This window comes from Nesoenas mayeri (genome assembly GCF_963082525.1).
Source record: "Nesoenas mayeri genome assembly, chromosome: 8".
Classification (NCBI taxonomy): domain Eukaryota; kingdom Metazoa; phylum Chordata; class Aves; order Columbiformes; family Columbidae; genus Nesoenas; species Nesoenas mayeri.
In genome coordinates, this window is record NC_137554.1 from 29657892 (window position 1) to 29684932 (window position 27041).

The 27041-nt window shown below is 49.4% G+C and overlaps 1 protein-coding gene across 1 annotated transcript in view; it reads right to left on the bottom strand.

The window, feature by feature from the left end:
* The window catches only part of PAPPA2 (pappalysin 2), a gene marked incomplete at both ends in the record, with an annotated part of 87830 nt that overhangs the window by 17117 nt on the left and 43672 nt on the right, over positions 1–27041 (bottom strand). The window contains 9 exons of the mRNA XM_080348536.1: positions 2216–2325; positions 3413–3545; positions 4149–4317; positions 9854–10067; positions 11870–12047; positions 13656–13827; positions 22749–22968; positions 23191–23326; positions 26350–26487. Coding sequence (XP_080204662.1) covers positions 2216–2325; positions 3413–3545; positions 4149–4317; positions 9854–10067; positions 11870–12047; positions 13656–13827; positions 22749–22968; positions 23191–23326; positions 26350–26487 — 1470 coding nt within the window. The remainder of the gene's footprint in view (positions 1–2215; positions 2326–3412; positions 3546–4148; positions 4318–9853; positions 10068–11869; positions 12048–13655; positions 13828–22748; positions 22969–23190; positions 23327–26349; positions 26488–27041) is intronic.

The following is a 27041-nucleotide window of genomic DNA, read 5'->3' on the forward strand; positions in this document are numbered from 1 at the left end:
GTTTTGTGGGGAGCACTCGTGATTATACAGGGGGGAAGAAAAGCCCCACCACACATGCAATTTCCTCCTTGTAAAGCTCAGGCAGACTTTGAAATCTGAGGCCCCATAAAACGACGGCTGGCCTGCGAAAGTGTCCTAGGATGCCCTTCACTGTGCAGGAGCTGCTCGGAGGGGTATATACATTTTCTCCTCGCCTTTCTCTCGTTTGAAAGGTACAGCAGCAGGACAGAGCAGCAGGGCTGATGGGGATGGGGCAGCTCTGCCCATGCAGACCTGCTGCAGGTCCTTCTGCATGTTAGTCCAGACTGTGATGGGGTTGGGGCAGAAGAAGAAAGTTTTTACACTAAGGGTGGTGAAACACAGGTTGCCTGGAGAGGTGGTGGATGCCCCATCCCTGGAGACATCCCAAGCCAGGCTGGACAGGGCTCTGAGCAACCTGAGCTGGGTGAAAATGTCCCTGCTTATAGCAGTGGGTTGGACTGGGTGAGCTTTGTAGGTTCCTTCCAACTCAAACTGTTCTATGATCAGATCGAGGTGCTGGCTGAGCCAGCCAATTCCTGCTCAGCCCAGAGGATGTTTGCATTCTAACCCTACTGGGGTGTTTCATATGTGGCTGTTGTGCAACCTGAATGGCATTTTAGCTTACTCGTGTTAGAAGATTCATATTCCAGGCTTGAGGACAAACATCCTGGGCTGTGGGATGCAATGAATCAGAGCTGAAAGCAAAACAGGACCATGCCCCTCCCTGAGTGGCCTCTAGGGGTTTTGCCCCATCCTCTCCATCACCTCAGGACCACAGCAGCTCCCAGGAATGGCAGGGTTTGGAGGAGCAAAGTGGGGAGAAGAAACAGGAGCTGGGGCAGAAAAGAAAACAATTTGGTCTAGGGAGAGAGCTCCTGGCAAGGGGGAGCACCACTTCTTAAAATAACACCCCTCCTCCTCTCTGCAAAATGCCTCCCTCACACGAGAGCCCACAGCAGCAGCAAAAGAGCAGCCGAGTGCCACCGCCTCGGCGGGCCAAGCCATCCGATCCCTCAAAGGCGAGGACTCCTTCCAAGGCTCGTGCTTAACCAGCCCACACCCCCTGGGCATCCTCAACCCCCCGGCAGCGATCCGCCATGGGTCTGATTCAAGGCGACGTACAGTAGTATCCGCAGGCACGATGCTGGGCCTCCTGCGGCTTCCCGGGAGGAGGGGAAAGCATTTGGATGAGAAGATTGTTTGCTTTACTTTGTTCCACCTCCTTCCTCATGCATCTCATTTTTTTTTTTTATTTTAAGAAATATTACCCCGGCGGAGCTGCGTTTTGGGAAAGTCGTGCCCATGAGGATCCAAACTATTTGAGCTATTTGAGCTGTTTTGCCTACAAAATGAGTAAGAGGATGGGGAGGGAAAGGCTCCCCCCGTTCCAGCGGCAGAGGCAAGCGGCTGACCAGCGGGTCCTGGCAGCCAGAGACACCTTCCCTGGCAAAAAGATGCTTCTGCCTGGGGTTGGATCTCTGCTGCCAGGTAATTGGGGACCTGGGCTCATCCCGTGCCAGGGGTGGCTTTTGCTCTCCCAGCACCCTGGCTGACAAGAACGGCAGCTTAGCGGGTTTAGGCATGTGGCAAAGTCCTGAAAAATCAAGCAGGATTCCTGCATTTGCCTTCATTCGCTGCGGTATCCTGCGAGTCCTTGAAAGCTGGCGTGGGAGCTGATAACTTGTGCTGAGCTTTGGTGCGGGAGAGCAGGAGGCCATGCAGTGGCATCGGCAGGGGAGGGAAGAGAAGGAAGGAGGACCTTGGCTATGGAACCTGGCTATGGGGAGGAGCGGGTACCTCCAGAGCATGCAGCCTTGGAGAGGACCAGCCAGACCCAAGCTCACTTATGCTGCTTGCCATAGAATCATAACACCATTTTGGTTGGAAGAGACCCTCAAGATCATACAATTCAACCGTTAACCCATCCCTGGCACTAACCCATGTCCCTAAGATCCTCATTTCTGCATCTGTTCAACTCCTCCAGGGATGGTAACTCCTTCCCTTTCTGGGAAGAAATTGTTCCTAATATCCAATCTAAACCTTCTCTGGCCATTTCCTCTTGTCATTCCAAGTCTTACCCTTTTTCACCAAAGATGAAGAGATTTGGATTAAAAAACACCAGACAGAGAGGACAGGGGCTCCACTCTATGCTGCCAACAAACTCCCTGCTAGAAGGATCCATCTCCCCATTTACCTGGACTCTGGTGGGCTGCAGACGGTGATCCATCGTCTCGGCAGTGAGGTTTTCGGGCAGTATGACAGGGTCGCTGGGCGGTACGATGCAGGAGGGTACGCACTCTGCACCTGCAGGAGGAGACAGCTCTGAGGACTTCAGCAGGAACCAGGCAATGATGTTCTACAGGAAGGCACTGGACCCACACGTGTCTGCTCCTTGCAGAGGCAGACGTAGAAGAGACCTTTTCCCTCCCAACCTGGGATGACAATATCTTCCTCAAATCCTGAATTACACAGGAGCCTACAGGAGCTGTGGCCAACTCCCTTCTCCCAGATGAGAGGAAAATTGAACACAGCCTAAAAGATGGATTCAAGTCCCAGTGGCAGAACATGGGATACAGCACAAAAATAAGCCTGGTCTGGACACTGTGGGATGTTTGTTGACAAGCTAAGAAGGATCATTCATAGCTTTTCTGCCATGCTGAATTCCCACTGCCTTCCTATGACCCAGGAAGAAAAAAAAAAAAGCTGCAGAAAACACCTTGGATAACTAAGCAGACCCCAGCCTCACATCAGGTCTGGCCAAGGCTTAACCTTAGGCCCTGCCCTTAGACTCGCCTCAGCTGGTTTTCATCAGACCCGGGTGACCGGTGTGTTTGCTTTGGAGTGATGTGGGCTTTGCCCAAGTGCTTGGTCCGGCGGGATGCCAGACAAGATGTAACGACTGTGACTTGAGCACTGCAGCTTTTCCTGAAAGCACAAAGCGACCAAGTCCTAGGGAAAGAAATGGAAGATGTGGTCCCTCGTCTGGTGAAAGCACCCTGTTACACACAATTGTCACAGCAGCTTTTGTCTAGGATCTGCCACATTAACCCTGCAAAACTCAGCAGCAGTAACAAGTAGAGAGATCTTGGGGAGATGGAGGCATAGAGATTAGGAAAGCTATTGCAGAGGGCTGGGTTTGCCCTAAGGACAAATCTCTGCTCCTTCTGAAAAGAGAGATGCTTATAGCAGGGCCAGCTTTAGCTTTGAGCCTTGCCCATGGGTACCATGCCTGGCTCTGCATTTAGAAAAAGGATGGAGGAAAAAATAGGATTTTTTTCATAGATTAAGTGGGGATTGGTACAAGAAGAAGAGTCATTGTGACCTTCAGCTCTTTAGTATGGCTGAATCAATATAAGGTTTAGTTTTCTGTTTAGCTTCCATTGGCCCTCACCTATGCCATGCCCCTGCTCACACTTGTACTCCACGAAATTCAGCTCAGGGGGTGGTGGGCAGGTGCCCCGTAAGCTCTCACACAGCTTGAACTCCTCTGTCCATAATCCCTCCTTGGTGCAGATGATGGGAATCTGCCAAACAGAGGGAGAGAAGCTGGTGTTACTGCTGACAACTGCCAGTGACGTCCTGAGGGAAGTTCTCCAGGGCAGCTGGGTTTCAGCCATCTGCTCCAGCCTGTGTGTGCTTTGCATTACTTACCAGAAAGCAAATTGCTTGCCAGCTGCTGCTGGATCCCACCAGAAGGAATCTGCCTGGTGGGCAGCAGCTTCCACACCCTGGCAAGCCCCTCAGATGGCCAAGCTGTTGCAGGGACCCTCTGCACAGCTGGGTACAGGGAGCCCCACTGTTTTCCAGTACTGATCTTTTTAGCAGGCTGTGTTATGACAGGGCAAGGGGTGATGGTTTTAAACTAAAGGAGGGGAGATTCAGGTCAGACACAAGGAAGAAATTTTTGCCCCTGAGGGTGGTGAGAGCCTGGCCCAGGTTGCCCAGAGAGGCGGTGGATGGATCCCTGGAGACACCCCAGGCCAGGCTGGACGGGGCTCTGAGCAACCTGAGCTGGTGAAGATGCCCCTGCTCATGGCAGGGGTGGCACTGGGGGAGCTTTGAAGGTCCCTTCCAACCCAAACTGTTCTATGATTCTACAATTTCTGCCTTGCCACCAAGTCACTCACCTGCTGTTCCTGTGGCTGGCAGCTGAGGACACACTGGCTGTCCAGCTCGAAGCCCTGGCTACAGTTGTACATGCCCTCGAAGACGGGAGGGGGCGGCTCGCAGACCACGGGGACACAGTGTCCCTCTTCCCACTGCCCACTCTCCAGGCACTGGATCTTCAGGAACTTCCTGGAGACACACAGACACCAGACGGGGCTGCAGCACCCCAAAAAATTCCCACCTTGGCCACACCAAGCATCCCACAGAGGCAAGAATAGCCTAGAGGACATCTCTGCTGGAGCACAACCAAGCCCCCTGCCTGGGACTTGCCCATGCCATCCCACCCCTCACCATGGGCAGGTCCTCCTGAAGGGACAAGCTCACTCTCAACCAGGATCTTTTCTTCCCCTTGCACTGGATGCTTTTCCCTCACACTCACCACCCCATTGCTCCCCACCTCTCGCAGTGCCCCTGAACCATTCATCTCTCCTCCCCATCCCCCGGGCTGCTTTGTCCCACCGCCAGCAGCTACAGACTTTGCTGGATGGAGTGAACCTCCACCAGTAAATCCTGCTGGCCTGCTCCCAGCTACTCCTGAGGCTCCTCTTTGTATCCCAGCCAAATCTGTCAATCCTGCTGTCGCACTGCAGCAGACCGATACCATCCTCTGCTGCTAAAACAGCCCAGGTGCAAACTATTTGCCAAAAAAAGGATGAAAAATAAAGGAAGAAAAAGTCCAGGAGTGGAGCCCACACTCTTTTCAGTCTCCCATCCTTGGCAGCGATGGAGACACCGCATCTTTTACATCAAAACCCCGTGAGGGCTGGCTGAGGACTACTCTCCCAGAAGAGGACACATCATTGCAACCCCAGACTTTGACGTACAGGTTTTGACAGCGCTGACGGGCTTTACCTGAGCCAGTGCTAATTGCTCCATCCTTAATGAGACTTTTTCCACCCCTGCTCTCCTGTGCTTTGTTACCAGACAGTCTTGCTCCAGCTGCTTGCCCCTGCCCTCTCCCAGCACCAGTGCCAGCAGGCAGAGCTCCAGGCACCACATTATGGAATCTATAGCATGCTGTAGGTACAAGGAGGGGGGTTTAACTGGGTTAGAGAAATCCCTGGAGGGAGGCACTAAGTTGCCCTTTGTCCTGAGTGGCAGCAGTCACTGATAGGGGGCAGGGATGGACACCCAGCTGCACCCCAACGCACCGTGCAGAGTCACACAGCCCAGAGGGGACCCCATCTGCACCCCACAGTCAGACCTGGGGCAGGAGCTGGTGCCCATACCCATCATATTTCTGCTGCTGGATGGGAAGTATGAGAGATTTTTCAAACATTCTTGACTTTCTAAATATTTGCAGCTCTTCAATTTCCCCTCAGAAATCCTTCAGAAATCAGGGCTCCATTTTTCCTAGAGACTATGAGTGGGACTGAGGGTTCCTGCTGTAGTGAATTCCTACCCCAGCAGGTACCGTGGAGGCAGGGGGAGCGTATGGGACGTGGCAGGTCTGCCAGCACAGAGCTCTGCACAAATCTCCCCACCAGACCACAATGGGACCATGGTGAGGCCACCTGAGCAGCAAGTGGTGCTGCACAGTCACCCTGAGAGCCTTGGATTGACTGATGCAGCTATATGTTGTTTTGGAAGGATGCTGAGGAGGAGCAGTTCTGGATCCCATTGAAGGCATCTCTGGTTTCAGCCCACCCATAACTTCATTTTCTTGGCTGCTCTCCCTTTCCACTAGGATGATGGTCACTGCCTTGTGAAGATGTTTCCACCAGACCTTGCCTCTTCCAACATCTGAGCACTTTGCTTTGCCCACATTTAAAGGCAAGTGAAGGTACTGATCCGTGTTGGATGCCCGGGTCTTCCAGCAGTATTTTCCCCTTCTTGAAGTGCCTGGCAGGCAGGGTGTGAACCATTTGTATGACTTGCAGAAGGAAGATCACCAGGGGTCAAGCTGATGGCGTTATGGCAACAGGAGCAAACTGGTGGTGCAAAGCCTCATGCAACGACAATGCCCCAGGCACTGAGCAAACTCCTTTGCAAACCAGGAGGATCCCAGCCACTTGCTACTTCTCACTTCCCCACCATCCACTGGTGTATAACCGATACAGCCATCATACCTCCCTGTTGCTCCTCCAAATTGCAGCAGAGGCCCTTTGCCCAGGAGCTGTGGGAAGACCTGGGGAGAAGCATGGAGCATGGGGAGAACATGCCGGGGAAGCTGCAGTTTGCACAGGTGCACACTGTGGTTCAGGGCTCCACCATCTTCAACTAGGGCTCCTTGTCTTGATGTGGTGCTTGAGCGATTTCAGGGCGGGGCTGGCACTATGCACAGACCACATCCCACATCTCCCCAGATATAAATACAACCTCATAGAAGCTTGAAATTTCCAGACCCTCCATCTTATTCTGATCTGGGTTAGTAGCATTTCTTGAGGATTAATGAGGAACCCAGGAAAACCAGAGTCAAAGCTTTTCCCTCCAACGAGGAGGGATGGCTTTTGGGAAGAGGAGGCCAGGGAGATGGCTGAGACCGGCCAGGGCTGTGTCCAATGTGCCGGCACAAGCACTCGCCTGGCTCTGGGAGCTGAGCACACAGGAGCCTGGCTGGGATCCAGCTGCATACTGGGGTGGCCAAGCTTGGGGGAATTGATAAATGAACATAAAGCCTCATCTCACATGGCAGGAGACTGACAGCCTCAAAAAGATTAAGGGGGAAGCAAGGAGATTTGCTGGTAAATTGAAAGAAAGCAATTGAAAGTTTGTAGGACCTCCACTGCCGTGCTCCAAACAGCCTGGGCAACCCGGGCTGTAAATCTTCATCACCTTCGAGGTGGACGTGACACAGGAATCCAGCTGACAGCTTGTGTTTTCTTTACCTGGCTGCTTGGCTCCCTTGGCTGTGCAGGTGTTTTGCTTTTTTTTCCTGTCAGGGCCAGACATGGGCAGAAGAAGCGAGCACCCCACACCTCAGCACGCACCACAGATGTACGGTGGCCCTGTGCCCTACGAAACGCTGATGCTCCCTGGTTGGGCTGTCCTGCTTTGCCCGCTGTGATCTCTCCAATGTGTTTCCAGCCTCCAAGTCTGCTAATTCCTTCCAGTCTCTTTTCTCCTCCACGTTCTCTCGCTCCCTGTCCCTCTTTCATGGTCTCCATAGTCTTTGAACAGGGAGAACAGGTGAAGGAGACAACATCTCCATGGAAGTTCATCATGGGGCTGGGCTGTCTCATGGCTCCCTTGATTTCTGGTCAAAATGCAGGCTAAGACTTTCAAAGCTGCTTGAAAAGACTTGGGTGACCCAGTTATTCTTTGCTGTGTTCCCTCAAGCTAGCAGAAGGGGCTCAACCCCTCATAAAGATAAGCTTTGAGATCCCCAAAAATCTCTTCTCTCCAAGGAATCATCCCACATCGGGCAAGTGAAGCAACAAGGTCTGACCCCAAGGTTGTCCCCAAACTGAGAGCACCCTCATCCTCTAAAGGATGTCTGAGATATTTCTGTTAAAGAGCTGCTTCAGATGGCACTTTGTGGTGGAAGCAACAGCCAGGACCATTGCGGGCGTGATGCCCATTTTCCCCCAAGTATCTGACCTCTGACTTTCAGGCTGGCTCTTTTCAATGCTGCAATTCTGGATTCTTGAGGATTCCCTGTTGACAAGCAGTGATTTCTAAAGGACCTTTCCTCACCTAGGTTAACAGACAAAAGTATCTTCTCCAAGACAGTGTATTTCTTCAGCCTCTTTCCCTTCCACTTCTTCATCCCCTTTCTTTTCCAAGTATTTCCAAGGTTGAGCTAGTTGGCTGGCATGGGGAGTCTTCCATGTCAGCCATGGATCATGCCTGACTTTTCTCCAGTGATCAGTACACACGGGGAGTCTTACTGGTACCTGTCAACACCTGTATGACACTAAATCCTTTAGTAAGGCTGGTGCTTGCTGGGTTGGTGGACAACAGGGGGGCAACAGATCAAGAATTGTGTTTGCTGAACCCAGAAAGAACTTAGAAGACTTCAGAAGTCCCCCAAAACATCATCAGCTGAGACCCTGCTCTTTTAGCAGCACGTTGGGAAACTCCCACCCCACTGGTGCCGGCCCCTTCCAGAGCTCTCCATCACCTTCTCCAACAACTTGCTTTCTCCAAAACCGGCCTGAACAAAGCAAGGAACCTCTGGCTCTGGCAGCTCCCATCCTCTGCCTGCCAGGGCTGGAACACTAGATGGATTTCCAGCAATCCAGCACTTGACTGGCCGGCTTACTGGCTAGTAGCTGTTGCTGGCTACACGTGCCAAGGGGTTTGTACTCATGCTGAGTACGCACGCAGAGCTCCAGATGAGACGGTACACCAGCATTTACACTTCCAAGGAAAGGCTTTTGCTCTGAATCAGACCACTCACATAGCACTTAATATGCATGATAAGAAAGCAATAAATTTTCTGTTAATAATTTATTTTTTTTGCTTACTGTAATAGGATCATACCCTACCATCAAATATATCAGACAAATTAGTAGTAATGATAATACCAAACATGAAAGCATCATGTCAACAGGCATTGCTATGAATATGCAAACCACTTTGCATGTTTTTCCTTGACTGGTGTCACAGGCTGCTCAGACCCATGGGGAAGTCACACACACATCAGAGGAGCATGGGGAGCTCCCAGAGGGCATCCTTCTGACCAGCAACTGCTGCAGCACGACTGAGGTGGCCTAACTTTGCAAGCTGCATTTATCTGGTTGCATGGCCAGTGCCTGAAATGCCACAGGCACACAAGCTGCTCCACAGTTTGCAGAGCGGTCCATGTGATTGTAGCCACCATCATAATTTGCTCAGCTCCCCTTGGCCTAAGAAATGCTCCTAATGCTGCAAAAAGCTGTTTACAGAAACCACTTCCTTCATTACGAGGCAAGAAATCTGGCAATTGCTTCCCAGTGCACAACAACTCTACCCCAGAGCAATGTAGAGATGAAGTCTGCATCCAATTAAAACTGGAAGGGGGCATTAAACAATTAGCACATAATTACCTGATGTGGGCTAGTATCAAGACTCTGGGGAGGACCTGGTCAGTGCCAGGGAATCTTTAGTGACCGTACCCCACGGGGACTTCAGCTGGAGGCATCGCGGAAAAAATTTACTCCCCGAGTGTCACGATACTGCCTGGGCACAGGGCTAGTGAATCACCAGGAATTTTTCCCCCTGAAGCATTGGGAAAAATCTTCTCCAAATGAAATGTCAATGCTTAGGATTAAATTTAGCCAGGAAGTACAGCAGGTAAAATGTTAACCCTGACAAGAGGCAGTCATTCATTCTTACACCCCCCAGTGCCTTGATCTATGTTTTATCACTTTTAGGAAAAACAGCAGCTCCAGGAATCTTCCAGCATCTTATTACATCTAATTACCTGAGAGTCCACAAACACTTCTGTAGATGTTTAATTTTCAGCAACTGACAAATACGTTGAGGTGCAGGGGAAAATTCGCGTGCTTTAGGTTAAGGTACTTAACGTACACATACATACACGAACCAGCAGCTTGCATCTTGTTCCCACCTGCTTTCCCCCAAACCAGGGGAATTCCTCTCCTGTCTCAACAAATCTGCATGACTAGAGCAAGCTGCTCTGCCTTGTACTTATTAAATCAGCTCTTTCGGACAACCAGTGTACCACCACCTTGTTGGGAGGAGGAAAGAGATGGTGATAACAGATCCACCACAGACTTACTTCTTAGACTTGCCTGCTGCATTCTCAGCCACGTGGTATCCAGGCTTGCACTTGTAGCGACAGATCGAGCCCACGTCATGGTTGCCCTGGAGGCATCGTGGGACCAGGAGCTTGGCGTTGGCCACTGCAGGAGGTGCGTCACACTCCAGCTTGCAGTAGGCTTCGGGGAGTGACCAGAGACCGTCCTCCAGGCAGGTCAGCCACTGGTTTGCTCCTGAACCCAAAAGAGAAATGGCATGTTGGGGTTACAGCTGACTTAGGGATGGAGTCCTGCTGGGGGAAGCTCAGAGCAACCAGCAAAAGTCCTCTTGTTAGGGTGGATACTGATGCCAAGGGAAGCAAGATCATGGACTTTGGGTAAAGAGCCTTTTCTTAATGTCCAACCTATCTTCCTGCCATTCCCTCAGGTTCTGTTGGTGGTCACCAGAGAGAAGAGCTCAGCATCTGCCCCTCTCCCCTCATGAGGAAGCTGTAGACCACAATGTGGTCTCCCCTTAGTCTCCTCTTCTCTGTGCTCAACAAACCCAGTAACTTTAGCTGCTTCTCATACAGCTTCCCCTCCAAACCCTTCACCAACTTCATGGCCTCCTCTGGACACTCTCCAGTAGCTTTATATTCTTTTTGTGTGATCACTGCTGTGCCTACAACTGCTCTGCGAGCAGGGACTAAATCTCGCCTCCACGTTGCACCTGTGCTCCCAGCGGACCAGCACTGTTGAGGGTAGGCCCCCACCTCTTAGCACCATGCAGCCCTGTCATCCTTTCCTTCCCTATTCTGGCATCTATGAGCATGGAGAGCCTGCCCGTAAGGACGTGAGCCTTTGGGGAGAACAAGCATCAGGCACGTCCCTGCCTTGACAGCTCATCCAAGTTGGCTGGACCTCTGCGAGGTTACCCCCCCAGCTTGGCAGCCTCGGCCAAGCAGCACCAGCCATGGCGTCAGCTGCTGGAGGTCACCCAGGGCGCTCCACCACGGAGACATCTTCCCTCCAAGGGAGCCCGTAGCAAACCTCCCATTGACTTCAGTGGGAACAAGAGCTGAAAGATCAGATGGAAGCCCTGCCCTCAGCTGACCCACCCAAGGCAATGGGCATCGGTTTGTGCAGAATTTGGGCTGTTGAGCTGTCGTTTGTGCGCTACCCTTTGATCAGTTCATACTGGGGATCTGCCAGCATCCCTCCTGTCGTGAAACGAGACCTTAATTCCCTGCAGTTTTTGCTCCTTAGATTAAGTTAAAAAAAAAAAAAGTAAACGATTTTCATACGTTTCAGCTTAAATGTCTCTATAAAATAGGACGCCCATTAAAATGATTTGTTGTATGCGATTGTTCAGAGCAAAGGCCCTGGTGGAAACTCACACAAAGTCCCAATGCTTGAAGCTGTCAAGGCAATTACCCCCAAATCCCCCCCAGCTCAGCCTCGCATAGACAGGAACAGTAGCTCTCTTTCTCCAGCTTGGCTTCAAAACATTCCTGCGGCTCCTGATGGAGTCTGCAGAACGAGAGCCAGCCCGTGGTGTGTCTGGGGGACTGCTGTGTGTCTGGGTGGACATCTCCCAGCCTGCTCTGCAGCTGTGGGCATCAGTCTCTACAGCTTTATACAGCCCCAGGCCTCCTGAACCACAAGATTTCCCACAGCCACCAGGCACCGAGCCACCCTGGGCTCTCTGAAGTCCTTTCTTGTCTGTCTGTACACTTCTTGTCTCCTTCACACCCATAAATGCTGGAGGCTGCCAGACCTCACCAGCTATCAGGACAAGACATCGCTATACCTTGAAGGTGGATAGATAAGGGCTGTCAGCCAGGGCATGGCAGTCAGAGAGAGTGTCCTCATGCTCTGGTGTCCCCATTTAAGGGAGATAGATGCCCACCACTTCAGGAGGTCTCTCAAGAGCCCACCTGGCTGGCAAAAGCCAGGATAACTATGAAATTCAAAGTTGCAATGCTTTGTTTGAACATCTTGGGACATGCATGGAAAGGTGGCACCAAAAAGGGATCCCTCAGCACTCCAAACCATACCTTGAATCTTGGCTGGGTGGATGCAGGAGAAGGAACATCTCTTCAGGTAGGTGGTCCCCTTGGGGCAGGAGAACTCAGCGTAGTACACATGGGACTGGTCAGGGACACCACAGTCGACAGGGTCACAAGTCACAGATCTGTCCCACTGTCCTGAGCTGCACGTCAGCACCACCTCCTGCTGCAGAGAAAGCAAAGCTCCATCAGAACCCTTTGAGTGAGCTCTCAAACCTACTAGTTTGCCACCACAACAGAAAGATCTGACTGAGGTTTCAGGACAAGGAAGACTCTACCCCAATTTTGACTCTCCCGATGTGCCTTTTCTCCTCATTCTGGACACTGAGCCATGAAGCCCTTACCTGTTCCCAGGGTGATGTTTGGGGGTGAAGGCAGTGAATGGCCCTTGGGGTAACACACAAGTCACCTGCACAAGAGACCTTTTAATGTTTGGTCTGTAGCTGCTGGCCTCCAGGTGTAGAGAATGCTCAGGAGAGAGCTGTGTATGTTTCCTCAAAATGAGGAGGGTCACACGGTCAAACCAGTCACATCACTGGAGGGTTCAGGACAGGGCACAAGCTGCCATCTGCTGTGACAGCCACATGGCATCTGCTACCAAATGCAGAAAAACTGTCACCTGATGCAAATTGTTTTGTGCAGTTCCATTTCAGAGAAGGGGAACATTTTTCATAGAATCACAGAACATTTTGGGTTGAAAGGGCCCTTCAAAGCTCCCCCAGTGCCACCCCTGCCATGAGCAGAGACATCTTCACCAGCTCAGGTTGCTCAGAGCCCCGTCCAGCCTGGCCTGGGATGTCTCCAGGGATGGTTCATCCACCACCTCTCTGGCCAACCCGGGACAGGTTTTCACCACCGCCACGCCAGTGTAAAAAGTTTCTTCCCCCTATCTGGTCTGAATCTCCCATCCTTTAGCTTAAAACCATCACCCTTTGTCCTATCACAACGGGCCCTGCTAAAAAGTCTGTCCCCATCTTTCTTACAGGCCTTTTTTAAGTACAGAAAGGCTGCAATAAGGTCTCCCTGGAGCCTTCTCTTCTCCAGGCTGAACACCCCAACTCTCTCAGCTTGTCCTCATCCTGACCATGACCCTGTCAAGGTGACTGCCCAGACCTGACTCAGCTCAGCTCCCATGGACACATCAGTTCCAGGTCTCCTTGGTCAACAGCCAAGAGCCTTGGTGGCTTGTGGCTTTTACGAGGCATCTCCCAGCCCTCTGGAAAGCAGGACAAACTGTTTCATGGTGACCCCTGTGCTGCCCTGCTGGCGTGGGCAGCATTATTACAACACAACACAAAGGAAGAAAAGCTCTCTGTACTGTCGGCTGCCTTTAAATATAGTTGCTCTGCAATGACATCATTTTTTCCTGCGCCACTGACTTCAACTTTAAGAAAGAAAATGTCCCAGGGATGTTTAACCCTCCCAGCAATGGCTATTTAGGAACAGAAACATCTACCTCTCCCTCTGCAGGAAAGCATCACCCTGGCTGGGACATCCCCTGCAGCAGCTTTTAGCCTGGCAGAGCCATGATCTGCATGCAGCTCTGGGCTGGGAGAGCTAGGACTGTGGTGAGGGAAGGAGAATGGTCTCCAGAGCAGGACCACCAGCAGGGAGGTCCAGCACCAGAGTTTCCCTTGTGCTGAGGTTTGTTGGAAAAGCAGCAAGGAGGTCAGGGCTGGAGCAACAAGGTGTCCTAGGGTCACTGCAGCTACCTCAGTGTGGTTAAACATTTCTTAACTAGCACCTGGTCTAACAGGTTATGAGGTGCACTCACCTGAGTGGAGCTCAGGCTCTTTCCATCACCAGAACGGGGGATGAAGCCTTTTTTGCAGGTGACAGTGCACACCATGTGCCTGGGGCCGTTGGAGGTGCAGTTGAGGGTGGCAGCGTAAGCGAGCAGGGGCCGCGTGCAGCTCCCCGATCCTGCGCAGACACCGTGGATACAGCTGTAGAGAAGAGGGAAGGGATCAGCAAGTGGGTCCCAGGGCTTCTGCAGCAAGGAGGGGCTCTCTCTGGGTGGCACCCGCACGGGATGCTCAGCAGGTCACAGATGCATACGGAGATGCACACATATCCCTCAGTCCCAGCTTCTTCCAGGCTTGAAGTCTCCTTGCAATCACAAAAGAGTCTGGGTTGGAATGGACCTTCAAAGCTCATCTAGTCCAACCCTGCCATGAGCAGGGGCATCTTCACCCAGCTCAGGTTGCTCAGAGCCCCGTCCAGCCTGGCCTGGGATGTCTCCAGGGATGGTTCATCCACCACCTCTCTGGGCAACCTGGGACAGGTTCTCACCACCCCCAGTGTAAAAAATTTATTCCCTGCATCTGGCCTGAATCTCCACTCCTTTAGTTTAAAACCACCACCCCTTTTTCTCTTGCAACAGACCCTGCTCCGAAGTCTATCCCCAGGTCAGAAAAAGAAGTTGAAGACGCCTTTTTAAAGTCTATGCTGATAGAAGGGCAACAGGTACATCAAACCCTGTATTAGACATCAGAGAATCCACAGAGGATTCTCCAACTGCAAGAAAACACTTATCTGGAGAACAAAACTCTTGTAGATACCAAGGAACCACCCATGAGATGTTCTTCAAATGACACACAGTTCCCCCAGACCTGGCAGCAGAGCTGCCTGAGCTTCAACAGCCACCTCCTCACCACAGCAGCCTCCCACCAAGGACCAGCCCTTTGGTTCCCATCAATTAAGCATCACAAATAGTCCCACAGCAAAGAGGAGTGCTGGCCAGGGTGCTATGGTCTCCATCAGCAAAATGCAGCCAGGAAATTAATTACCCAGCATGGAATGGGGCCAAGACACATGTTTGACACAACAGGTCCCATAAGAAAATGCCCTGATCATCCGGTAGTCAGGCTTTAGCTTTTATGAATTGGTACTAGTGGAGAAAAAAAAAATTACAGGAGCCCTCCTGAAGCAGGGCCAGAGGTGCTGCAGCTTCGGGTGACAACAGGTCACAGAATCACAGTCCTGGGGAGAGAATGGAGGGAGGTGGACCCAAATGTCTCCTCTCTGCTCCCAGCTTTTCACTGGTTTTGTGCCCTGGGTTTCACCCAGGGGAGGCAGAGGCAGCCTTGGCCGCTTGTGTTTGGTCAACCTCTCCAGCCAAGGATGCACAACTAGGAATCCCACAAATGACACCAGGGGGAGAAAAAATAATAATAATAATAAAAAAAATATATATATACACATAATTTCTATAAATCTGTGCCAACACAGACGTTAAGGGTGCTGTTGACTGTGCTGTTGACTCTGGACAGGTCTACCTAGCCAAAGACACGGTGGAAACCTGCAGGCCACAGCCCTGTAAGAGCTGGTGGGCACGGGAGGGGACCACAAAGGAGAACAAGAAGAAAGAGCCTGTTTTTTCAATGCAGACCTGTTTATGAAGTGAGAAATGGTTTCGGGGCAGCTGCTGCAAATTCTTTCACTAGCTTATATTTCCATTTGCTTCCTTTTTAAAGAATTTGTTTTATGAGCACAGCGTTTGTCAGGTCATTAGCTTCTGAGGGCATCTGGTACCAATTGTAGCCCTCTCCCCTCCCCTCCTGCAGTCACCTTCTCCGGACAATGGCTTTGCTCCCTGCCGTGCCCCAGGCACATGCATACACACACGATCCTGTCCCCAACCCCACCACCCTGCAATGGAGTCCTAAAGCTCCCTGTGTGTCTCTGAACAGGGGATGAGCTTCTCCTCCTTCCAGCCTTGCTCTTGCATCCCATCTTCTTCCTCATCAGCCAGAGACGTGTGAGGAGCTGCAGCTGGTGCACACATTGCTCCTACCATGGTGCTTGGTACTACATCAACATATCACAGCAAGAAAGTCCTGGGTGCATCTCAGCACATGGGGACTATCCAAGCCAAATCGCAGACCAGATGTTGGGAAACAGGGCTGGGAGATAAGCAGTGGGTTCACCAAGCGTGCGTAGGCTACAGGACAGCTGGGTGGCCACTGCGGGACCTCAAGACGCCCAACTTCCTCTGCTCCTGAAGTTGCGTTGAGTTACAGAGCATGTGCTCATGACACCGCTGGTTTGGAGGGGGTGGTGGCATCTCCAGGCACATCCAGCTGGGCCAAGTGCTTGTGCGGAGCAGCTTTGGTGGAGCGATGGTATGGCATGTTGTCTGGGACAGCCTTTGTTAAATAACAAATAATGAAATACCAATCGTTTTCAGCACTACTGGGCACACTTTGGTTTCCCACCAGGTCAGAAACGTAACCAGCAGTGCTGGTATAAAGCAGATCAAGAGATCAGCAAGTTTCTTACTGTATTATTATATATGCAAAACGTTATACAGATTAGTTATACATAAGGGAGTGATAATTAAAGGTCATAATATCATAATCTTTCTTCTTATATGCACCACACACTCATGCACACATGCTATATGTGCATACAGATATATTTTAGAAAAAATTAGCCTTCTCTTTGCCCCAAAGATGACTAAATTATCACCATTTTCTCTGTGACTAACACCACCCCATCCCACAAATACCCTGGTTTTACTTTGGAAATGATCCAAAACCTACTGACTCAAGTTCTAAGAAGTTGTTCTCACCCTACATGTAGCTTTGAAGTCTGGTGCTGCTATTCCAGACCTGAAGAGGGGCTCATGTCACCCAAAGCTGTCTGATTTTCTCAAATATATCAGTAACCTTGAAAAAAATGTATCGTCTCTCCCTACAGACTTTACCCTGATGGTTTTCTTTATCGTTATCAGCATCATTGTGACTATCACTGCAATATTCTGGGCCAGGACAGCCTTGAGCCTGATGCTGTACAAGTGCAGGACAAAAAAAAATAATTAACAAAAAAATCCATGTGGCCTGGCCCCATCATTTCCACATGCCTTCCAGGGTTTGGGTAATGTGACGGAATAAATCACTGTTCCCAGCCGCTGGAACACCCTAACGAAGGCTGGACGAGGAAATGGTGTAGTTAGCCCAGTTCTGATCTCAGCATGAAGGAGCTCTTTCTCTTTTTGATGATAAATGAAATTCCTGTATCACAGCTGCAAACTCCTGACATTTGGCCATTTCTGATTCAAGCCGTATAAGATGCGGGACAAGCCAATTTTTTTTTCCCTGCATGAAACATCCAAAAAAATTTCCATTTTTATCCCAGCATCTTTTGAAGCTCAAACAATTTGTCAACAGTGTTTTCACAAAATATCAAGGTTTTTCTCCTAACTTATTTCACATCAGCACCAGCCTGCATGATTTTCTGGGCTCACCAAGCCTATCCATAACCTATACATCAAAGAAACTTCCAGATCTGGAAATGTGTGAAATTCTGCCTAGCAATGGCCCTAACTGCTCTGAAATGATAAGAGCTTTGTTCTGAAGTGAGACCAATTCTACAAACCAGGGCAAAACTTTCCCTTTGGGATCCTTCATCTTTCTATAATAAAAGCAGGAGGCATCTGCCACCAATGGAGCACGTTGAACCAGTGGTGACAACACTGGTAGCGAAACAGTCTGTTGTGACAAAACCCAAATTCTGAAATGCTGAAATTTCCCATTTTGTAAGCAGTTATTTCACAGAACCCAGAAAACAGTGATGAATCCCCAAATCAAGGTAAGCCAAGCCAAATACAGCACAGCTGCCTGAAGTATAAGAAGTCATCCGTAAATTGCTGCAGTATCTACCCAAGCTTTCAACCCAAAGATTGCTGCTAAAACAGCCCTTACCAAGCTCCAGCTCAACCAAGAGGAAACTATTACAAGTTCATTTCATGGTGCAATTTTTTATGGGGTTTTTTTGGGTGGTGGGGGGTTATAGGAGATGTTGATGGAAAGGTAAAGGCTTCAGCCAAATCTCCTGAAGTTATAAGTAATCACTGCACATACCCTGGTGGAGTCTGGATTGTGGCACTGAACATCAGTGAGATAAAAGATGTTTACCCCAATGTGGTCTAGCGAAAGAAAATAGCTAGGAAATGAGGAAAGGTGTTTTGGAAATACTTGGGAATTTCTCCCTTCAGGCATGTTTCTTGGGAGAGGGGAAAGGTCTCACTTTTCCAGTAAATCTGATGGCAACCATCCTTGTGGGAGCAGGCTACATGTACAGACCCAACGGTGGTGATGCTTCTTGATTACAATCTTCCTTGAGGTTGCCACCTCAAGAAAAGATATTTACTTCTGTACGTGACTCCCAAAGAAACTTGGCAAAAAAAAGATAACATCCCTGTGAGTCATCCACTGTCATCCACCTCACAGATCGAGAAAAGGCACCAGTAAGATGTCAAGTGATGTGCTGGCCCCTCCAAAGCCATAGTGGGAAAGATAGAAAAGGAAAAGAGCAGATCAACCTTAATACATTTCCAGAGAGTTTCTTTCCATGTTTTTTTTTTGTTGCTTGCTATACGAAAATAGGTTTATAGAAGCACAGAAAGTGAGGCTGAAGGAGATGTCAACTTTGGGCTAGCTAACCTTATTTCTGCCACCTCCTCTCTTGTCCAGAGAAGTGCACTTCTGATGTACATCCACCACCAAGGACACAGCAATAGCAGAGGGATTTCAAAAGGGAGCTGCCAGCAGAAGCCACAGCTAGATTGCAAGACTTACACTATGAGATTTAAGAAGAAAAAAAAGTATTTATCATGACAGAGTAGAGATAGTGAGAGGATCGGGTCGCTCTGTACAGGCACACACAGAAAAGCAGTTTGCTGGCAGGAGGCATTTAGACCTTTCTGACAAGGATGGAGCAAAAGTAACAACTTTCATCTTGAAATCAGAGACAGCTTCTCAGCAGAGAGGGTTACTGGATATAAGAATAGCTCAGCAGGGGAGATGGTGGACTTGTCCCCTCCTGCAACCTGTAACATGAGATAAGATAGCCTGCTGAAGCACACATTTAATCCTGTTTCTGTGGAAATGGGCTCTGTGTTGTAGTTCACCTTTCCTTGATGTATCAGGGGTTGGCCATGCTTAGAGCAAGTTTATCAAATTGAGTGGCCCTTTCCATGAGGTGACACCAAGCAAGCTGCCTCTAAGCTTCTGCTTCTTGTTGAGCTTCTGCATTTGACTCAAGATCAAACTGATGAAAAACTTTTGTATTGGGAGATCTTTCTTTTTCCCTAGGTGAGACTGGCTAGTCTCAGGGAAGGGCAGAAGTAGCCTTGAGCATCCTAAAAAAAGCCCATATAAAGCATTAAATTGAAGAAGCTGGCTAAGCTGCAGAGAACAAATGGAATTGGGCAGCCAATTAAAATGGTCCCTGCACCTCCACCTGCATGTGTCCCTTGCCATCTTCCAGCTGGACAGTGAAGCCACTCATTAAAACGAATGATCAGGTCCTACAGTGGAGCCTTGGCCACCATTGTCCATCAGCCAGTCAGGGACACACAAGAGGAACACCAGAAGTCAACAAGCTTTGCTGCCAGAGAAGAAGCACCTTGATAGGTCTCCAAGGTAGAGCCAAAGCCTGAGATAAGCCCATGTCCTAGAAAAGGTGGTAATAAGTATCCTAGGCTTGATTCTTGAGAGTTTTTGTCCTCCAGACCATGGGGAGAGGATGTGCATGGTGCAGTATAGACACAACCTGCTCTGATGTGCCTTATGCTACACCTGGGAGAGACAGGGAAAAGATGTCCAGTCAACATGTGCTGTCCTCATGGTAGACAACTCTATGTTGGCTGTGCATACAAGAAGACAGAGTGAGGATGGAGGTACATCTTGACCTGAGTGTGCTTTAGCCCATCAGGGGTGATCCTGGGGTCCCAAAATAAGGGCCCATCTACTTTGTGTACGGTCCAAAACCATAGGGCACCCTAGGCCAGAGGGACAGAAAGGATAGGACAAGGGGTGATTGTTTTAAACTACAAGAGCGGAGATTCAGGCTGGACACAAGGAAGAAATGTTTTACATTGGGGGTGGTGAGACCCCGGCCTCAGTTGCCCAGAGAGGTGGTGGATGAACCATCCCTGGAGACATCCTAGGCCAGGCTGGACAGGGCTCTGAGCAACCTGAGCTGGTGAGGATGTCCCTGCTCATGGCAGGGGTGGCACTGCAGGAGCTTTGAAGGTCCCTTCAACCCAAACTATTCTGCAATTCTATGAAAGACCAGCATCTCTACCCAGGAACCCCACAAATTTTCACACCAGCACAGATGCAGTTCATAAATTGATCCTGCATAGATTTGGCCCCGGAAGAAAGAAAGAAACAAAATAAAACCTGATTGGGGAATGACCCTCCTCTCTTTGCTGAATAAAGTTTAACAATTGAAAATATGTAAACAACCCCTTCCCTCCATCTGATTTTCTTTCCCTGACACCTACTTGCCCTATAACAGGGATGCAAACCAGATACTTCTTGATGCACTAAACCCACTTTTGGGGAACCAGAGGAGGCCACTCATGGAGGAAATAGAAACACAATGCAGACTGCATTTTCTAGCACCTTTCCTGTTAACTTGCCAAGGCATTTCCCAGCATATGCTAACATAAAATTTTTTTCAAAGCTAAAATTAAACACAATGGAGGAAATTAACAATGTTCCCCTGGTTCAGTATATAGCCTGGACCAAGATAAACAGGAGGCACTGTGGCTCAGTTTTAAAATATTAAGAAAAGGATGAAAGTAGAATACTTCGAGTTTCTGGGTGAAAACTCTCTAGAAGTCTGTTTTCTGCTTGACCCCATCAGGTTGTGATTTGGTATAGAAAGCAAAGAAGAGGCCTGATTTGCTGGCAGAGATGGTAGAGAGGGGTCCTGGTGCTGGGAGCGAGGTGTATTGGAGGGACACCACGCTGCCCTGGTCTGCAACTCATTGAGGGTCCAACCTTCAATGCCTCAAGAGAGTCCGAAACCAGAAGACGACTCTTTTTTTCAAATAAAATATGTACTTTTCTAGCATCAAACACCTGCTGCATCCCAACCTGGAGATGGCTGCTTCTCATGAGGAAAAACATGATCTCTTTGTTTTCCGCAGCCTGCAAAGCACTTTGAGATCCTTCAAGATGAAAGATGCTGCAGAAATACCAAGCTGTCACATATTTATTATTTTGGCAATGAGCTTTTCTAGACCGAAGTCAGGAAACCTCATTTCTGTGTTGCTTTTGTTACTGTCCCTTTCTTGGGTTATTTTAGGAAAGCACATGCACATATTGTATATACGAGGCTTGGTGCGTGCGAACAGTCAATTCAGTTCCTTACAGGAATAACAGATCTTCTGTGATCTTTTACAGTTGAGTGTCTCTAAACTTCTTAAGATTTTATATTCCTTGATATTTTTTTCCCCCCAAGACTCCACCTGCCTTATATGAAATGGATTATTAGCCCTTAAAAATAAAAATACTTCTGTTTTGGTGATGAAATAGATTTAAAGACATATAATAAGGAGGGGTTGCTTGAATGTTTCCTGACTTAACAGAAGCAGATCCTTTACTATTACTGAAACTATTGGAGACTGTAAGCCTAACCCCCTTCTAAATATTCAAGCCTTTTGTCCAGAAAAGCAATACTATAAATAGCATTTCCTCCTTCGAAAACTCTGGGGATCTGATTTACTCTGAGTGTTTGCGAAGGGCACGTGTGTTAACCTGCAATTCAGCATTCTGCAGCTAAGCCGACGCCACAGGGACCCCACAGGATGGCAGCGAGATGAGAAGTCAATGTTCTTAAAAGGCCTTTAAAGATGAAAATCACATCTATTTTCCTCTCTATTTGTCCCTATATGAGCTTCTCCACATCCATCGGCTGCATCTGGTCAGTCTGTTCCTCCTCGGAGGCACTTCTGAGGGGGAGGGGGAAGCTCTCAAGCAACGAGAAAGCAAAATTATGTTAAAAGGATGAGAAAATGTAATTGAAAAACCACATCAGTTGGCTGGGGTCTTAGAAGCCTGTGTGTACATAGCTGTAAGGGCTACCCGGAGGAAATGGACTGCATTTCAGGTGGACGCTGATCCTTTAATGTAAGGCTGAGAATAATATTTATATGCTGACTCAATAAGATTTATGTTTCTGTGTAAATCACACATGCACTTAAAAAAAAAAAAAAGTAAAAAGCAACTGCAGGATATTCATGGCTTCCAGAGCTTGACATAAATCACTTGTACCATGATCCCACAAGCTTTTAGACAAACACATGCATGCTCATTCATTATCAGGGATGTTCATCCATCCAGGGCCATCAGCAGAAGAAAAATGACAGTAGCAGTGATGCAATGACCCCGGTCAAAGCCCTTCGCTTCTAACACCCCCACAGCTCCAGCAAAGTTGGGACCCAAAAATTAGTATACTCCTTCTGCCTTCTTTATTTAGTGTATCTTGGACAACAATCCTCTCATTTGCTGCTCTGTAAACACAGGCAGATGTCTTTGAGTGCCAGACATCAATAAATTAAAGTGCTGTTGCCACTATTATTTTTATCACCGAGTTATGACGAGGGCAGTATGAGACTTGGGGAAGAAGGAGACTGAGGGAACAAGTGAAGCTTCATCCTCACCTCCTGCAGTGCGGGGAAGCCTAGGAGGGATGGACGGATGCTGAGCTTATAAAGCACGTGCAGAAAAAGTCTACATTTCAGCTTCAGCAGTAACCCCCAGCGATAACTCCTTTAGCAGAGGGAGCTTGGTTTTCCCACCAGGGAACGGTCCTTTAATGCAGTTTTGTGCAGATGCACAGGCCATGTGCAAAACCTATATTCCTGCCTCTCCTGCAGTGAGATAAGCAAAGACTGTTTGCACTGGATTTTCCAACAGCACCTCGAAAGCCACCTGAGAATAGTCAAGAAACACTCAGTGAACAGAAAAAACAAAACAAAACTAAACTAAACTCTAGGACTGCAGCACAGAGCCCCAGAAGATAGAGGGGCTCTAGATACCCATCAGTACATGCCCCAGGGAGACCATACCTGTAGTGCTGGTGGCCTTGACCCTCCTCGTGTTGCAGGAGGCAGGTGTTGGGTTCAGAAGAGCCTGGCTGAGCTGAGGTCCGCAAGGCCACGGCTGCAATGCCCACAAGCGGGGATGAGAAGTTGAGCAGCACCGAAGCAGCCCAGGGAGATGGGTCCTCTTGGCCACGGGTGATGTTGATGACAAGGGGGTTGTGTTGGCATGACAGCTCATGTATCCCTGCGAGATGGGGCAAAGACAGATGCTGCTAGCTCAACTCCAAGGATATTTTATCTGCTTTTGATTTACCTCTTCTGCTCCCCGACACATCCAAACAGACAAGCTTGGGAAGCAGAAAATGCTGCAAGGGGAGGGACAGGGGACACCAGCACCCAACTAAGCAATGGTGGGTGTCCCTGTTGGGACAGCATGGACTGGTGCCATAGCCCATAGGATGCTCACCCAAAGAGTGGTTCAGCCCATCTACATCGCTCAGCTGGACAGTCACCCTCGACTTGCGCTGGTTGCTGGGGATGGTGCCGTCAGAGGCCAGGAAGACCAGGAGGGACGTGGCCACCACAGGTCTCTCAAAGCACACCTGGGCAGGAGGGCAAGAGAGACCCTGAGAGCGTGCGTGTCAAATACAGCCTTTCTGATCCCGCAAGTGCAATAGGGAGAGAAAGAGGGAACACTGGGAGAGAGCAGGAGCAGGGTGAGGGGACTGGAGACTGCAGATGTGCAGGGCAGCACATGGTTGGGAAGAGAACAGGGAAGGCTGTAAGAACAACCCTTTCCTTACCAGTTCCCGTTCTCCCTTTCACTAGTCTTCCCCATGCGTATCAGTCCTGCCTTCCCATAAATTCATGGCATCTTCTCAGCTTCCACATTTGCTGCTCTTAAAATTGAGCAACACCTGCCCGAGACCTGGATAACCCCTTTTCTGCCCTCCCTTCACCAGGCTCCAACTCCCACCCTGCACAGTGCCAGCCAGGCAAGCGAGGCACCCAGAGAGCACAGCTACCTGTCCTGCCACCCAAATATTTCCATTAAAAAATAAAAAAATAAAAAAAATCCAGAACCCACAAATAATGGCTCCAGTGCCCAGAGTGACTGCAAACTGTCCCTCAGCCAACGCGCGGACAGATTTGTGGGATGAAGCCCTGCCTGCGGGGAGAGCCGACAGCTCCCCACTTGTCTGCAGCCCCAAAGGCTACAGGAAAAACCCACAGCATCAATCATGGCAGGGCAGATGTTGTTCTTTGGAAGTAAGAGGATAGAAATGTTTTTCTCCCCCACCCTGGTGCCCCCCACCCAGTGCTGGGATGTGTTTTGATCAAGGCCCATCCTATGCAGTGTTTTTGTTGAGAGAGGCCAGAAACATAAGGCGAAGGTGTATTTGGCAGGAGGACGAGTCTTGGCTGGCTGAGCACAGCCCAAGGAGCAGACTGCGGGAGCAGAAGGGACAATCACCCCATTTGTGATGGCAGCTCAGCCTCGAGGGGTTGGTGCCACACCAGGCATTGCTCATGGTCTGCTCCAAGGAGCCCCCCAGGACAGAGCTGTAGCTGGGAAGCCCCAAGGAACCAGCCTATTTTAACTCAAGCACCTGCTGCCTGCTTCTCCAAGCAGCTCTGATGGTTCCTCAGGGGAGGAGAGATGGTTGGAGATGTCAGATGAGACTTTCCCTGGACTGCACAGCTTAAGGTGAAGGGTTTAGTCTTTCCCTTCCTACATCTACCTGGAGGTGAAAGACACTGGTTCCAAGTTAGACCAACAGCAGCTGACTTAACTAATATCCCATTTTTTAAAAAAAATATATATTATGTGCCTGGCCACAGCAGGCTACCATCTTAATTTTTCTCCCACTCCCACTTTCTGTTTAATTCCCTGCATGTTCCACATCCTGACTTGCTTACAAGTGATTTTGATTTCTTTCCTCATTGGATGTGTTAGAAACTGAAAAAAAAAAGCATGGCCAGAAATCTGCAAATGGTAACAATTCCCACTTGCAGGCAGACCCAAGGTGCATGGCAGACACATCCTCAAGTGGGACAACCATCCCTCTTGTTCCCAGCCCATTCCCAGCATGACCCAGCCTTTACCTTGCTCGTTGGTGCCACCTCTTGAGAAACACTGTAGGAAGTGATTCCTACCACCCAACGAGTTTTGTGGTGTGGCTCTAACCTGGGTGACACAGGTGTAAAGGCTTTAGTACAGCCATGGGAGGTGGTGGCCACCAAACACCATGCACACGTGGGTACCCGTGTGCATGAACAGCACCAGTCCTGTCCAGGCAGGAGGCTGTAACTGTCAACAAGAAGCTGTCTTTCCTAACTCAATATGTTACCAATCAGGCCAACTCTATTAAAACAGGGAAAAAAAAAAAAGAAAGAAAAAAGAAAAACAGCATATTTATTACTAGTCCATAAATAATTTTATGGGAGGAAAATAATAGCACTCCTAAAGAGAGCATGGAGAACCAGTAATGAAAGTCTTTAATATAAACATGCATAGAGGAAGAGAACTGACCACAAGCTCCAATAAAACTGGAACACGCTTTAACCCCTGCTGAGAAGTGGGAAGCCAGCTTTCATCTAGGTAGGGCAGACAGGGAGACAGCTGCTTTCTCACCAGCAATGGAAGAAAGGAGGTACATTTGTCATGGCCAGAGACTGAAGCTGGAAAGTAGGTTGTGAGCACACAGACAAGGAAGGAGGAGGGGGGGAAGCTGTTAGAAGGAATTCTTTGGAGAGACAGGGGACCTCACAGACAATAGCAATGTTTATTGACTCAGGTTTGACTATTCACCAAGTCATCCGAGCGCCTTGGGGAGAGGTCCTCCCTACACGACCTCAAGCAAAGCAGGGCAAGTTGGCCCTCAAACTGTAGAAGCAGCAGCATGGCAGAGCCTAGCTTCCCACTAATATCAGGCAACAGCCACAAAACCTCTAAACCATGGCTGTGGTCAAAAAAACAACAACAACAAAAAAATCAACACTAAAAATTGCTTTGGCCTAGCCCTCAGCTCTCTCTGCCCTACTGGGACAGAGAGCTTGGACCCTCCAGGCTCCCTTAGCCACCCCCATGATGATGAGCATCCTCCCAAAGGCAGCCCCTGGGCCCCCATCAGGCTGTAGGACCAGTATCTTGGGCACAGAAGTGTCCCTTTTGGTCTAGTCACCAGTGGCAGGAGGACCTGCATGCTACAGCTTGGGGTTCTCAGCAGCAACTTGGAGTGCTCTGGACCTCTCAGACTGGCAGAGTATCTCCAGGTACCTTCTTTTGCTCTGCACAGCCATGGGGAACAAAGGCAATGAGAACTTTAAACCCAGCTTGTGCCCATCCTTTGCAGGTGTAATGGCACAGGGCTTCTGGTTTTGGGCACAGCCATTCTCCTGGCAACCTGCCCCAGGATGGGTTTGCTGTTCAGGGTGAGAATTGGGCAAGACCTGGCCAAAGGTATTTGGGGTTTGTGAAGAGTTCAGCAGGACATCAAGTCCTACCTGAGTGGGTTTTAAGACTGCTGTAGCTCCAACAGGATGGAGAAGGATGGGTATTTGTCCAAGTGCTGGGGCAAAGACAAGCAAATCCTCCTGTGCCTGACCACACATCTTTGCTTACCTTGAGCCAAACTCCCTCACCACCCAAGGGCATCCTCGCCTCATCTGGATCCTGAGCGTTATCTTGGCTGGGAGCACAGGGGAACCAAGCAGCCAGGGAAAGGTCCTTCGGCACATCATGAAGTTGGGATTTACAGACCTGAAAGGAGATGTTTATTTTAATCCAGAAAGCAGCAAGGGAAGTGAAAGAAACAGTACCTACAGAACCTCGAGGAAGACTCAGCAAACATTCAGAAGGATCCCAAGATGGTTCCTAGCATGAAGACAATTAGGATGTGGGTTTCTAATCAGGAGTGACGTCACCACCCACACATGTGCACAGGAGGCCTTTGCCATTTTGAGGTGCTGCAGATATGCTGTTTAAGCACCCTACGGTGTCTGTGGGGCTGAGTAGGAAACAGTGAGCCAAGCTGTGAGATGGTCTTCACAGCCTCCTGATTTTGGCTGGGCTGTTGAGATCTGAAAGTGTGATTCATTTGCCCAAATGCCCATCTTCTGTACCATTCGATGCCCTGTGGTATCCCTGACATCCCCATAGGTCTGAATGGCAAAACCTGAGAGATAACTATGTTGTTCTAGCAAAGCAGACACCTGAGCACAAGGCATCTCATTGAATATGCACACCTAGGGAATCTGATCATGCTATAGGTCTCAAGAGGATTGTTCCTCATATCAGGTCAATAGAAATGTACA